We start from the raw sequence: 16,522 nt of genomic DNA, 5'->3' as shown, positions 1-16,522 counted from the left end.
ATAGATACCATTTTGACATTTGTGCTGCAATAGACAATGTGACTATTTGATTGGTTCTGCCGTTTATCAAAACAGACGCAGAGGCTGATGAAGAAACCCAGATTCCTGGAAATGCTTGAGCTGAAAAATTAGATTTTTGTCTTGAAGATCAAGGGACTTATTTACTAAATGATGATGACCTCACACTATCGCAAGACATGAATGGGCCATAAGGTGGCGTGTTCTATAGCTTTGCACGCTTCGCCAAACACTGCATCAAATCTCTTCTAGATAATTTTACATGTCTTTCAACAGCCCCTTTATTTGGTTTTGAGCTGCTTCAAAAGGCTTGAGCAAATATTCCTCACAACCACATTAATTACTAAAAGCCACCTCCGTGGCAAGCTCAGATGTGAAAGACTCAATACACCTCTCTTTACAGTAGATATATACTTAAAAACAAATTCCTTTTAACCTGCTTACCGCTGACTAAAACTGCAATCCAGTATCGTTATAACAATTACTAAACCTTGTATAAAATGCAATATTTTCACCTAACTTGAGTAACAAAAATAATTTTATCTAATCTTAGGAACAAAAAAAGGTAACTACAATGGAAAGCTCAATCTGTAAAAAAAAAATCAAAAAAAAATCAGGATTTTGGATAATGGATTATCAATGCCAACAGTATTATATACTTGTCGAGTAGCCATGGTGTTAATGCATTAAGAAAGATGGATAATATTGAATAGCTATTACAAGCGCAGGGATTGAAAGTAGGGCATATTCTTTGTCTGTTGGACATTTGGTAACGGTTATCGATAAAGTCTGCCAGTAGGGAAGTTAGCAGAAATTGATGGTCACAATAATTCTTTGGTACACGTGTCAGCTAAAGATGGTTTTGAAGGTTATCTCTGAAGAGGGGTAGAGGGCTTTTTTGACATAGATAGTAAAATCTGTGAATCCCAGTAATGCAAGAAGGTAACGCAGGAAAAATGTCTGAAATTTTAACTAACCGAATGACTCTATAAGACTGTTAAAGAAACAATCCAGCAAGGAGCAGACTTTTATTTTGTAAGATAAATAAGGATTCTCAGAACATGTATAACTTTTTTTTTGCTGCAAATCTCCAGGATTTGTGACTTCAGTGGGGAAGTTTTCCCTGACCTTAATGTCAGTGAATGTTATCTGACAAGATAACAGTAGCTGCAGTGTGGCTTCAATCAGCATGTCAAATAGCTCCATTCATGTTATTTTCCAATGAATGGAGCATGTTAAAGCTGTGCATAAACCCATCATTGGCAAACTAGCATAAAGCCTTTGCTCCATACAAATACTTGTACAAGCACAGGTGGGCTTACAGCAGTGATTTTTCCAAACTATGACAGTTCCAAGCAACAGATTAAAACAAGACGTGGAAGCTCATTTTATTATAATATGTATAAGAAGCAAAGGCTGCTATTAATGTGCGTGAAATGTTCCTTTAAACCTGCGTATCCACAACGTTCTCTCTTTTGCCAAATGAGAAAGCTCAACATGTTCACTCCACCTTCTCTCAAGAAGAAAACCCTGAACTGTATTACAGTAAACAAGCAAAGTATGTCCAAGCAGCAATTGTTGTCTTGCTCCTGAAAATACTATTCTCATAAAACATTAGTGATATTAACAAAGTTTAATGAGCCTGGAGTAGTGGCCTTGTTATGGCAAGAGCACATGGTTATCACTTGTTGAAATGACAATAATTGCAAATTGTAATGTGCTCTACAGCATTTATAAGATGGAACCACAAAGCTGTGAAGCTGCCAGTCTAGCTGTGTATAACTTTCCATTTGATTAAGATCCTTATCTTACTCTCAAATAATGAATTGGTACATACAATAAGTAAGGTTCTAGAACATAAGCCCTCTACGACACATACTCATGAATTACCTGCAGTGCGGACACAAACTGAACTGTACTGACAAAAGCAATAGAAGATCTAGGTGAGAAGTTGAAACGAATGGTGTCCACAAAGTGCGAAGTGTCGATCTTTATATCCACGAACACATACAACATTCGAACACCGTGTGTGGCATCAATGGGGACTGAGGAAGAAAAAGGAAAATATCAGTGTAAAACAGACCATAGTAAACTGCACATACAGAGGGAGATTTCATAACAAACATTAAGATGCCACGGAATATCACTTTTTAAATTATCTGCTTTTCTAATCAAGTTTACAATCTTTTTCTGGAACAGGGAATACCCGTTGTGAGGATGTTCTGGAACAGTCGTGCTTTATAATGGAAAGAAATTCACTGTGTGTATTACCGATGAAGATAAGAATGGTCCTATGTGCACGGTTACGATGATAACCTTTTAGCTGCGACAGTTTCTCGGGATGTAACAAAATGAAGCAATCTGAGTTTGAGTTTAACCCCTAAGGCACCAATAAGATCTTTAAGGATCCTACGCTGAAAAAGAATGTTTCGATTGATTGGGCACAGCAGTGCTGTATAAAGAGAACAATGTGGATAAGGAAACATTCAATGACAAAATTAAGGAACAGAATGTGATGAAGAAAGGATTGGTTTTGAAAAGGTTAATTTAGGCTGGCTTCATGCATCATGGGAAATGGAGTTAAAAATCATGGAGGTCTTATCACTGTTCTAGAGTGTAAAATAGAAAAGAACAGAATACGGAATCTCTTCATTTATGTTTCATGTCATATTTCACTTGTTTTTAACTGCATTTAGCTGTACTGTGCTGAACAAACTGCTGGCACTTTATAAAAATATTAATAATATTTGCAACGCAGATCCACCTTAAGTCCGTATATGTGTCTCCCCACCTTTTCCCTTCCCACTCCACCCAGCTTGATTTTTTTTCTCTCTGCTTTTTTTTTTGTTATTTTTGGGACGATTCCATCATGTTCGGACTTCAAAGTTCGTCACATCTGGGACATGCTGGCAGTTTCCATAGCAACAGACTACTGAGCACAGGAACGCCTAGAGAGCGGAGTAGGGCTCAGTAAGGCCTAGATAATTTTCAGCTTCTACTGGGTAAAAAGACAACATACACAGCCAGCCTGGGAATCAAGCCCACTATAGCCCCAGAGACATGGAAAGTGCAAAGGCCATACAATAGGGGAGGGGATCAGTCGTGTGGAGAGGAAGACAGACAGGGATTGAGAAAGAGATACAAGAGCAGTGAGTGTAGAACTGAATGAAAGATAAGCACAGAAAAAATATATTATGGGAGAGAATGGAGTTTGCAAGTGAAAAAATAAACAAAATGTACAATAAAAATGAATGTGGTGAGAAATGACAGACAGGCAGGTAGGTAGATATTAAATAGGTTTATAAAATTAAGCATGTAAAGAAAGCAACTGGAGGACCAGGATCACCCGACAAATCTCAGCCCCATCCTGCTCCTTAGATTATACAACACAGCAGCAAATAAAGTATCCTTAATGGTTTTTATCTGCATTTTCAAAAGTATTTTTTCCAGAATGCAATAAAATAGGGGAGGTAACATATCTAGCCTGGAGTGTCCCTTTAAAGGAACATTCCATGTAACATATTAAAAGGATCACTACAGGGTGAGGAACACAAGCATCGGCTAAATTCACTTTCATTCTGATTAAGTTGGTTATGGTGTCAGGGGGTTCCTTAACTTTAAAGGTCTACTTTATCATTACACATGTGTGCTGTGAATCATGTTAGAACTGTTCTATGTAAGTTGTTATTGTTTGTGGCCAGTTTGAAAGTTATCGTCAACATAGGCTTCCTGGCTCTGGCCAAAACCGATTGGGGCTAACAATTTAAAAGCATGATCCTTATAAATGATTTACAAGTCACTGAATCAACTCACTTATAAACTTGAAGCAGGGAGAAACAGACGCAGAGGAAATATAGCTTTCAAAGATACAGAAAAGTCCATGTCAAATGCACAAAGAATAGGAAATTAATGCTATAATAATAATAATAATAATAATAATAATAAATGAGTATGTATTGTCTGCTTTCCCCTGAATAAGCAGGGCTGCAGAACATACGGGTACTTTATAAATGACAATTATAATAATTGCAATAACATTAAAATTTAGATTTATTTCCCCCACATTTCTGTGAATCGGGAAATCAAGAACATCTTTTAATTTATATTTGCAATGAACATTTATTTTCAGTTGTGTTACTGATAGCCACAGACCCAAATAAAAGGGCCCACAACATAAATATTGTTAAGACAGATCTGAAGTTAGTGATTCAGCAAACAGGGCCCACAACATAAATATTGTTAAGACAGATCTGAAGTTAGTGATTCAGCAAACAGGGCCCACAACATAAATATTGTTAAGACAGATCTGAAGTTAGTGATTCAGCAAACAGGTTGAACCCAATCACAAAATCAGCATCCCTGTCTGCCTTATCCCTGATCAAACAGAGACAGGGCAGAGCTGCAGAGACAGCAGAAGGGAGCAGACAAGAGATGTCACTTGATGGACAAAGAGAGAGAGAAGGACAGCTCGCAGCACGTGGATTAAAGCCAAGTTTATTCCTGTGTGACACCAGCTGTACTCGGGTGATGGATGTCACCCATGGGGGCGAGTAATGAAGAGGAATAGTCAGTGAAGAGAAGCAGCAATCCTACAACTGACATATCGATCAACTTACTGAATCAAAGCTATTGACCCAAAGATGTTTCTCTGTCCCAGGACGGTACAAAAGGCTTGCTGAGATACCAACAAGCAACACAAGAGGGCAGTGTGCAGCTCAGGCAGAACTCTTCAAATGTCTGGTGCAAGTAGAGTACTTGATTTTCGTTAAGCACTACAAGGTCAAACAATTTGAATATTTTTTATATAACACAGTAAAGTTAAATCCTCCAGGAAGCATCAGTCTGGTGTTGGTGGGGTTTGGATAAATAAAATCTAAAAAACTTTAAACTGAAGGTGTTATCATTTGTACAATGCAAATATATTCAAACTCACTGCTTGTCTTACACAGCACTTTGTAGGAGATGCTAGAGATGCTAGAGTATCTCTAATCTTTTAAAATCCAAAAATTCACAGCCATGTTTTAATTATGTTAAAATAGTCAACTTGTGAATTGTAAATTGGCTTTCAATTTACTACAAAGCAGAAATTTAAGCCCCAGTTACGTCCCGTGACATACTAGACAGGGGACTATCAGATAAATCGCCCAGGACACCAAGTCAGAGTTGGTGTTCTGTCATTTTTCTTTACCCGTCAGAAAGTTGTACAACGTCACTTCACATATCTACTGCCCAGACGAAACAGCTCCGCCGTTTCATCTACTGCACATGCACACTCCTTCTGAAAGATCCAGGGAAATGATAGAACAGGGCTGCAAGCACAATCAACACCAGAAGTGATGCACCCAGAGATTTCGGAACCATGTTTCTGGAGTCTATTCTGGAGCTCAATTCACATTGTAAATTTGGTCCTCACAGGGGTAATTGCCCTGGTGATCAGGGGGACATCTGGAAGCCACCTCTACCTAAATCAGCAACATATTAAATTAAAAAAAAAATTAATTAAAAAATAATTCCCTGGTGGTCAGGTGGTGGAGTGCATGATCTGCACTTCTGCTTGGTGCAGACAATACTAATTGCTACCTTGTTTTCATCGCTCAGTGAGGAAGTTAGCGCAATTGTCAGAAATTAGTAACTCTAATTAGCTCTAACTTCCTCACTGAGTGCAAGACCATAAGGCGCAATTAATTCATTTAGCCTGCACTTGGCAAGAGGCAAACATTCACTCCACCATTGGAAAGGAATCACTAACCTCCACTGGACCAGAACATATTTATTATTTACCCACACTGAATATCACTGTGAAAAAAATGAAAACAGGAGAGGGTTCAAAACTTTTTAATTGGTTTTATTAATGCAGTTAAATTATAACACGCACGCAGCTTGACTTCTGTTTTCATGTTAAATTGCAGTGTTGATATAAATACATTGGCTTCCAGTTGAAGTTTGGGCACTAAGGCTCAAAAAGATGCACAATCACTGCTTTAAACTAGCCAACTCTGTGTGAGGACTTGGAAGACACCTTTACCTCTCCCCCCACCTCATTTCCAAAATCAGTGACCCTCTTTTGTATATAAATGTACAGGTAAGACGTAAAGTCTCCAAGTCTTTCAGGAATTTTGAAATCACAGATTTTTTTTTGGTATTGCAAAACATCCGATTTCCAAAATGTACAGTGCATTTGAATAAATTAGCATCTAATAAAATATCTTATTCATATTTTCTCTAGTTGATATACAGAGGTGGATATTCTATGGCAGTTATTTTTATCCTATACTCAACTCATTTTTTCTTGTTTAATAATAGCTGGACCTCATGGAGTAAAAACTAAATACAGTCAGAATCAGATCAGAGAGCACCAGAAGGCGATTTCACAACACCTCACAGATCGTGAAAAAGCTCCTCATTAAATCTGATTAATTGAAAAAAGCTTTAGTTTTTGTTCATCCACGGACTCTTTACTTGGCCTTTCTATTAAAGGTGCAGTAATTCACAGGGAAATTATCTTAAAATAGCACTATAAGGTCAGGAACACAAACATTTATTCCTGACCCTATAGTGTTAAAGCCACCATCTAGCGCCCCTGGGCCCCTCTTGCCTCCCTTAATATAGTAAAATCGTAGTTATATTCAAACCTGCAACTCCTGGCTCTGCCTCCGTTTGCCTGGGAAAGGTCTCTGTCTGCTGACATCATCAGAAGTGGTGTTCTGAGCCAATCACAGTGCCTCCTCATAGGATTGGCTGAGACGGTCAAGGAGACAGATCAGGGGCAGAGCCAGCACAAGTCAAACACTGCTCTGGCCAATCAGCATCTCCTCATAGAGATGAGTTGAATCAATGCATCTCTATGAAGCAAGTTCAGTATCTCCATGCAGAGGGTGGAGACACTGAATTGCAGTACCTGTAGCAGCCATCGTAGGTGTGGCCAGTGGAGTTATCACTAGGCTGTAATGTAAACACTGCCTTTTCTCTGAACAGTTGTTGGGAACGATCCATTGTATACAATGGTATTGCCCCATTTATGTAAAATTGTCCTAGTCAGTGGCGGAACTACCACCGGTGCAGCTGCAAACTGAGATTGGCCCGTTGAGTGGGCCACATACTTAGGGGCACTCAATGGTCATCTTTGATCAGGGGCATTTAGCAGCAGGATCATAAAACTCATACAGGTTGTAATGGCATTCTCAAAATCCCCGTGAAGTACGATGGGTCTGTTTTGTGGTACTAGTATGGGTGCCAATCTATTCAAGCAACTACTTCATATGTAATTTCACTATTATAACATGAAACAAAGTATTGTTAATTAATTTTAGTGTTTGTTTTTTTGAAGGTTATATATGTAATTTCAGACCTTTCATTCTCCCTCACATACACTTTCACACTTTATTTTTGGCGTATGATAGATAGTGTAATCAGACAGACAATTGTACTTAATTCTAACATTTCAACACTCCTTGTTATCAGACAGGGAGAAGCAGAATAGCTTGACTAATCCATCTAATACTCTCTTAATATTAACCTCAAGAACACAGTGGTTTCCAAACCAGTTCTCAAGGCTCACCTACCGGTACAGGATTTACTGATTACCCAGTTGTGTCAAGGTTTTTTTTTTTTTTCTTTCAAAAAACACCTTATAGAAAACTGGTCTAGAACACAACACATACCCCAATCTCCTTTTGCCTCCTGCCTCCAAACACCTAATATATATTATATATAGTATGATATATACACTTTAGCTTTCTTAAATTATCTCCACGCACAATGGAACATTTTAAATATCAAAATGTATACCCTGTGAGGAACCTTAGCTAGCATTAGCACATTCATGCTACTATACGTTAACAAGAAAGAGAGGGAGGGGGAGACTAATATCCATCTAACTTAATAGGATGCTCATCTGAATGAGTTCACTGTACACAATCCATTCCATCAGTCTTTTTAAATATGTTTTTTTTTTTTTTTTTTTCTTCGGCTTCTGTTTGGCAAGGCACATTTTTTACATTTTATGTTTAGTTATCTCTGGTTAAAGCAATGTTTTGCTCTACTTAAAAAAAATCAAGATACACAAAGATTTTATGATTCTCTGACAGCAGCCAGGATTGTATTTCTGTCCCTTTAGTTATGAATTTTCAAGTCTTTGGACGCGAGCCTGATGGACCTAGTCCATTCTATTATTGGTGATGATTCAGGTCTTCTCCTTTCGCCTGTTCCACTAAACACGAAACTTTGGCTTGTCATCTTACGTATTGGCTTGTAAACAAGCATGATAGCTCGGTTTTCTGTGCATGTGTAAAACTGTGTTTCTCCTAAATTAATCTGAAAACCCTGAAGAGTTGCTCCAAGCACCATGACCACTTCACTGATCTGAAGAGGTCATGGTGTCTGGAGTCTGTATCTGCAGCTTTTTGTTTCAAAATACTGTGCATACAGAGATTACCCCTTTAGCTTCTTTAGGTCTAACTCCACCTTCGACATAGTCATTAGCCAACTCGGAACAAAATTAGGGGCTGGCTATAGTCCATTCTGTGCGAAATTGGCATCTAATGCCAGCATACTCTGCATGCTCGTGCCAGACAATCAACAGTGTCATGTCCCTCACCTCTCCTCAGTCCATCCTCCCTGACTTCCCTTTCCTTCTAGCGTGGGGGGAGTGACATTAGCCAAGGAGGGTCAGGTGGCGGGGAGAACTTGGACTCTGCAATGGTGTAGAGGTGAATTAAAGAGCTGTTTTAATTTTGTATTACGTGTGGAACACAGTTTTTTATTTAAGGCTACTTCTTAAAATACCTGCTCACCTAACCTATCTACAAAATCTTGCCTGAACACGTACCACCCTGCTCATCTATTAGGTCTCTCAATAAACTAAAGCAAAAAGGGGAGAATGTCCCTTAGACAGGGACAATAGAGTATGTCCAGACCGTATCCAAAAAGGGGGTAACCGTTATATTATACTGAAAAAGAGAAAAAAAGAGAAAGTGATCCTAGAACCCGAGTGTCCAGGGTACACTTAAATGGATACAGGTCTGAGTACAATGTTGCTAGTTTAAAACCATAATTGTATTAGTCATAATCATGAATAGGAAATAAACAAAAAAATAATAATAAACACACTAATAAACCATGAGAAGAGAAAAGGAGCTCAGTGAGCTATATAGGAAGTATGACTATAGCTGGTATGAAGATATTGCTGAGAGACATAGGACTGCCCAATCTATAAAAATAAATAAATATCTCAAACAGCTAAGAACTCTCAACTGTAGAGCAGAACAGCTCCAGCATTATCTAATTAGTCAGCCAGTGTCTGATACTAAAACTCCCTCCTGCCCCAGTTATTATAGCCCATCAAAGTGCACAAAAACGAAAATAAATAAATAAATAAGTAAAGAGCACTTAAAATCGGTGCTACAATCTGACACACTATCTAGAGCTATAAATAACTACAATGTAGCATACTCTCTAGTGCAGCAGCAGTCCTGTATAGAAAGGGCTATCTGGTAGGCAGGAATCTCTTATGAACTATGCTCAAATAAGGCTCCAACTCCCCATAGCGAAATAAACACCCCAAACAGTGGAAAAATGAAAGTGCAGTGATTATAAAATCATTATTAAGTCGCCTAACGCGTTTCGGCGCTAATGCACACTTTTCGATTTCTAAATTTTTAGTAGTAATATCGATAGTGCTGGCTATATTAAGCCTAAAGGGGGCAGACTGCAGTCTGTCTTGAACCCCATAGTTATGTATATATAAGGTGTGGTAAATGCAAGATATACAAGTTGTGGTAAATAATCCCAGAGTCATGGGAAGAATGAAAGATAATTATGTTCCACAAAGGTAGCGGTACATAAGATATGCCCTTTTTAAAGGTGTATCACCAGAGTGGTATATATTTAAAGGGATATGGTGCAGAAATTCCACTCAGATAAGACTAAGCTCAATAGCCACATGTATAATAGACAAAGCTATTAAATCCTCAATGATCCATGATATGACTTGCATATTCGATATGGTGTTAAAAATAATAATAATAAAGAAACAAAAGTACTAATATATACATTGGAAGAAAAGCTAAGATGCAATAAAGGGGGTGAAGGTGAAGCCTTCATTAAGACCGTTTGGGGACAGAGTGTCCAATTTGTGAATCCAAAAACATTCTCTCCTTCCAATGATGAGATCTAGGTCACCACCCCTTTTCCCCATAGTTATTTTTTAAACACCGGCAAATTTAAAACATCTGGGTGAATCACTATGGTTTAATCTGGCATGTCTGGCAACAGGGGTGTCACTTTCTGATGTAACTGAGTGGATATGTTCCATCATGCGTCTTTTTAAGGGGCGTATTGTCTTCCCTACATATTTTTTACCGCATTTACAAGTAAGAAGGTAGACTACCTCCGCTGAATTACAGTTGAAGAACTGTTTAATCGGAATTTTTTGGAAGGCAGTAAAAGGTAGAAATTACAGGGTTTTTTTACAAAAATGCTTCCATATTCTTCCTTAGTGAGTACACCATCATCAAATGCCACATCTAGTAGAGTTTTAAATTCAAGCAAAAATTGCGATGAAGGGTTAAACGTAAGTACTCTATATGTATGTTCATCATTAAGGATGGATTCAGCCATCTGAATATAATGGGGTCTATTCAAAATGACAATGTTTCCCCCCTTGTCTGGGTACCTACCAATGTGGACGGTGTGTAGCGTGTCGCTACATAGATAAAGACTCAAAATTCATAACTGACTCCTCGGATACAGTGAAAATTCAGATTAAACAGTTCTTCAACTGTAATTCAACGGGGGTAGTCTACCTTCTTACTTGTAAATGCGGTAAAAAATATGTAGGGAAGACAATACGCCCCTTAAAAAGACGCATGATGGAACATATCCACTCAGTTACATCAGAAAGAGACACCCCTGTTGCCAGACATGCCAGATTAAACCATAGTGATTCACCCAGATGTTTTAAATTTGCCGGTGTTTAAAAAATAACTATGGGGAAAAGGGGTGGTGACCTAGATCTCATCCTTAGAAGGAGAGAATGTTTTTGGATTCACAAATTGGACACTCTGTCCCCAAACGGTCTTAATGAAGGCTTCACCTTCACCCCCTTTATTGCATCTTAGCTTTTCTTCCAATGTATATATTAGTACTTTTGTTTCTTTATTATTATTATTTTTAACACCATATCGAATATGCAAGTCATATCATGGATCATTGAGGATTTAATAGCTTTGTCTATTATACATGTGGCTATTGAGCTTAGTCTTATCTGAGTGGAATTTCTGCACCATATCCCATTAAATATATACCACTCTGGTGATACACCTTTAAAAAGGGCATATCTTATGTACCGCTACCTTTGTGGAACATAATTATCTTTCATTCTTCCCATGACTCTGGGATTATTTACCACAACTTGTATATCTTGCATTTACCACACCTTATATATACATAACTATGGGGTTCAAGACAGACTGCAGTCTGCCCCCTTTAGGCTTAATATAGCCAGCACTATCGATATTACTACTAAAAATTTAGAAATCGAAAAGTGTGCATTAGCGCCGAAACGCATTAGGCGACTTAATAATGATTTTATAATCACTGCACTTTCATTTTTCCACTGTTTGGGGTGTTTATTTCGCTATGGGGAGTTGGAGCCTTATTTGAGCATAGTTCATAAGAGATTCCTGCCTACCAGATAGCCCTTTCTATACAGGACTGCTGCTGCACTAGAGAGTATGCTACATTGTAGTTATTTATAGCTCTAGATAGTGTGTCAGATTGTAGCACCGATTTTAAGTGCTCTTTACTTATTTATTTATTTATTTATTTTCGTTTTTGTGCACTTTGATGGGCTATAATAACTGGGGCAGGAGGGAGTTTTAGTATCAGACACTGGCTGACTAATAAGATAATGCTGGAGCTGTTCTGCTCTACAGTTGAGAGTTCTTAGCTGTTTGAGATATTTATTTATTTTTATAGATTGGGCAGTCCTATGTCTCTCAGCAATATCTTCATACCAGCTATAGTCATACTTCCTATATAGCTCACTGAGCTCCTTTTCTCTTCTCGTGGTTTATTAGTGTGTTTATTATTATTTTTTTGTTTATTTCCTATTCATGATTATGACTAATACAATTATGGTTTTAAACTAGCAACATTGTACTCAGACCTGTATCCATTTAAGTGTACCCTGGACACTCAGGTTCTAGGATCACTTTCTCTTTTTTTCTCTCAATAAACTACTTGCATCCTCCTCAGATACTCCTCGGATTTTAAAGGCTCATGTTGTCTTTGCTACAGGAGTCATGAAAAGAGCAAAGTATTAGAGTGTATCGGGACGCAAATGGGTTTCCCCTCAAGCAGAATAGAGGTAACATGGTTAATTTTAGAAGGAGAAGAAAGGCGTGGGTGGATATCGGCTGAGTGAACATGAAGAACCGTGTGAACTGTATATCTCGTTTGTCCTTTGATAAATGACAGTTAGGACTCCAAACTACAAGTCACTTCTGGCTATGGGCTTGCTAGGTGGCTAGTTCTTGAATAATGAATAAATACCATTTACTGAAGGATTACTAGATAAACACCACCAGGAGATCGCTCTGAATCTCCACTAAACTACAAAACAGGGAATACATTTTATAAACAGCTAAAGGCTAAAGTCAGAGGTTACATTTTTTACTGCTATATCACTATCCATAGCTGAAAATAGACAGAAGTAACGGGTTTGGGAGCACTGGATCAAACTAACCTAAATTACAATTTAAAGGGACCCTGCAGGCACCATAACAAACTCTTCAAAATTAAGTTGTGATGGTGCCAGGAGGTCTCTGATGCTGACTTACAGTTCGTGAACAGTTAAATCCGAAAGTCTCCTCTCCAGTGATGTTTCACATCTGCTTCCTGAAAGACTTCAAAATGAAAGCCTTGGACTGCAGCAGACAAAGGCGCAGAGTATTGGCAAAACGTTGTCAGCTAAAGCTCTAACCCAATCAGTAGCATCCCATTAACAAAATGGACTGAGAAAAATACGTAAATTTTGCAACCTTTTTTTTTTTTTTTTATCACTAGGGAGCTACAGATTCGCTTTGAGCATCAGCTGACTGTGGCAGTCCGAGGCCTCTGTTTTGAGAATTTTCAGAAAGCAGATGTAGAGGGGGAAGAGCAAAACTGCGCTGGAAAGACTTTGTGGTGAAATAGTTCAAGAAAGGTTTATGCCCTAAAGGTCCACCAGCGGTCCTTATTGTGAAAAGATAATATCCCTTTATTGGCAAAACAGCAACGTTTCCACTGTGTGTCTTTATCAAGCAAAAATAAAAAAAACACATTTGAAACATTACAGTTATTCATCATCTTTTCACCATAAGGAGTGCTGGACATCTTTTTGGCTTATTCTTTGATACTTATCTGGGAAGGAAGAGTCAGAGTCATCGCACCCTTAAGAAAAATAAAAGCGAGTGCTCCTGGCTCTCCTGTCTTTTAAAGGAACAATCCAAGTACCAAAACTACTACAGCCTGCCTACTATCCCATATAATATGTCAAAATGTTTTAGCATAATTTGACAACATACCTGGATCCCACTGGGCGACAGCACTGCATCCGGTCTTCTCCAGCAGGGGAAGCTACATGTCAATATGGAGCAGAGCAGGAGTGCAATCACTGGCTGAGAGCATCAGATGAGCAGTTTCAGCCAATGAATGTGGTCCTGCTTTGCTCTAAAGTGACAAACAGGTTCCTGTTGGGGGAAGACCAGATGCAGTGCCGGCACCTGGCGGATCCAGGTAAGGTTTGATATCTTACTGCAGAATAGTACAAGGACGCTCCTGGCACCATAACAAAAACAGACCACAGTTTTGTTCCTTTAAGCAGCAACTTTCTTACAAAACAAAGATTTGGACGACTACACATATAATACACATCTCTTTAGAATATGGGGGGGGGGGGGGGGGGGGGGGGATTACACAAGACAGAAATGAGAAGCACTACCTGAAAAAGCATTAGAGTGGTCCTAAAACACCCATGAGGTTATAGAACGTATGAATGAATCGGCTCACATAATAAATGGAAAGTTTTTTACAGTAACAAAAAGACCTATCTTGGAGGCATCATTATCTGTACATTAATTTACATGCACTGAGCAGCTTCTGAACAAGTTTTTGCTTACTTTGCATTTCTAAATGAGTTCTTTATAATGAGATATGTAGAGAGATATAGAATATGCGTGTATGAACATATATAGGAGAATGTGTATTCCAGCAGAACATACATAATATCAGGAAATGCCACAGACCCTGGCAAAGGGTCTCAGATTTCTACAACAAAAAGAGCAATGGGATAGTAAAAACTACCACTGATCACTTCTAATAATAAAATGACTTTAAGCATTAGCATCTTATTTTTTTCAAATCATTTTTTTTTTTTTTTTTTTTAAAGAGCCGATGTCGCCGCCAGACAGATTTTCCTCTCCAGTCGGTCCTTTCACACCTCACCCCTCTGTCAGTCCTTACAATGGCTTCCTGTATCCTACAGTCGTCAATTTCAGCAACCCATACAGCAGGAAACAGTCTTGATCTCATCTTCACCAATCTCTGCACCACCTCTAATCTCTCCACTGTTCCATTTCCTTTGTCTGACCACCATTTGCTAACATTTGACATCAGCATACCCTGTACCCAAATCTCAACACCCTCTACTCTCCAATCTCACAGAAACCTCAACTGCCTTGATATCGAGCATTTCTCCACCAAACTCCAAACTCTCCTTTTACCCATCTCAAATCTCACTTGCCCTAACTCTGCAAGCTCACTCTACAACTCCACTCTCTCTTCTCAACTCGACATCATGGCACCTCCTACAATTAAACGCAGTAAGCGCCCCAATTACAACCCTGGCACACCAAGCTGATCCATTACCTCCAAAAATGTTACAGAACTGCTGAACACTGTTGGAGAAAGTCTCACTTTGCATCTGACTTCCTCCATTATAAATTTAAACACTAAAAAGCCTGGCTCTTTCCGCTGCAAAAGTAAATTACTTTAAAACCCTCATAAGCACACTGTCCCATCAACCCAAACACCTATTTCACACTTTTGATGCTCTTCTTCGTCCATTTACTCCCCCTCCTTCTACCACCTTGTCCGCCACATACTTTGCACCTCACTTCACTGAAAAGATCTCTACAATCAGAGATTAAATTTCTCTTCTTCCCCTACCAATATATCACCCAACCCCACTCCCCCCACCATTTTACACTCATTCACACCTGCTAATTCTTTGATTTACAGCAGAAGAGGTTTCTGCTCTGCTCCGATCCTCCCGCCCACCACCTGTTTCCTTGATCCTATTCCCTCGTATCTCATCCCTCTCTTGCTCTTCCTCTCACTAAAATTTTAATCTCTCCCTTTCCTCTGGCACATTTTCCTCACCCTTCAAACATGCGACAGTAACCCCGATTCTGAAAAAGTCCAGCCTTGACCCGAACTCCCCATCCAACTACCGCCCTATCTCGCTACTGCCATTTGCTTCTAAGATCCTCGAGAGAGTTGTGTACGCCAGACTGACTGACTTTCTTGATTTCAACTCTCTGCTTGACCCCCTTCAGTCTGGATTCAATCTGGATTCCGCGCTGGTCATTCTGTGGAAACGGCTGCTAAATATCACGCCCATTACTCTATCCTAATCCTCCTTGATCTTTCTGCTGCCTTTGACACTGTTGATCATCAACAGCTTCTCCGCATTCTCCATAATTTTGGTCTACGGGATACTGCTCTCTCCTGGTGCTCCTTCTACCTTTCCCAGCGGTCTTTCAGTCTTTCTTTCTCTGACTCTGCCTCCCCCCCAACCACTCTCACTTTGGCTTCCGTTATCATTTCTAAGCAGATGACACACACATCTACCTGTCCACTCCTGATCTCTCTCCGCCCATCTAGACTCGTGTCTCTGACTGCCTCTCTGGGATTTCCAACCGGATGGCTGCTCACTTCCTTAAACTCAACCTGTCCAAAACAGAACTTCTGGTCTTTCCTCCCTCAAGTGTTGCTACTCCCGTGTCTGTCTCTCTCCCTGTCAACAGCGCTACAATCACCTCTACCTCGCAAGCTCGCTGCCAGGGTGTTCTTTTTGACTCCAACCTTCCCTTCACCCCTCATGTCCAATCAATCGCCAAATCCTGTTGCTTCCATCTCAAAAACATAGCGCGCATCCGCCTCTATTTAACGCCGGATGCGGCTACGCTGCTGGTTGTTCTCTCTCGCCTTGACTACTGCAATCCCCTTCTCAGTGGTCTTACGTGTTCCCAGATTGCACCGCTGCAATCTATTATGAATGCGGCAGCGAGGCTCATTTTCCTGTCCAATCACACCTCCCACGCGTCCCTGCATTGGCTTCCAGTTAGATATAGGGCTCAATTTAAAATTCTGGTGCTTGCTTACAAGTCCCTACATAATGCTGCTTCAACTTACCTATCCTCCCTAATACACAAGTATGTCCCATCAAGGCCCCTACGCTCTG

At 39.5% G+C, this 16,522-nt stretch overlaps 1 protein-coding gene across 1 annotated transcript in view; it reads right to left on the bottom strand.

The window, feature by feature from the left end:
• Positions 1–16,522, bottom strand: part of DPH1 (diphthamide biosynthesis 1) — a 224,253-nt gene that overhangs the window by 75,695 nt on the left and 132,036 nt on the right. Inside the window, exon 5 of the mRNA XM_063449941.1 lies at positions 1,909–2,063. Within this exon, the coding sequence (XP_063306011.1) occupies positions 1,909–2,063 (155 nt within the window). The remainder of the gene's footprint in view (positions 1–1,908; positions 2,064–16,522) is intronic.

Source organism: Pelobates fuscus, chromosome 1 (genome assembly GCF_036172605.1).
Source record: "Pelobates fuscus isolate aPelFus1 chromosome 1, aPelFus1.pri, whole genome shotgun sequence".
Taxonomy (NCBI): domain Eukaryota; kingdom Metazoa; phylum Chordata; class Amphibia; order Anura; family Pelobatidae; genus Pelobates; species Pelobates fuscus.
This window is presented reverse-complemented; position numbering and strand designations above follow the sequence as displayed.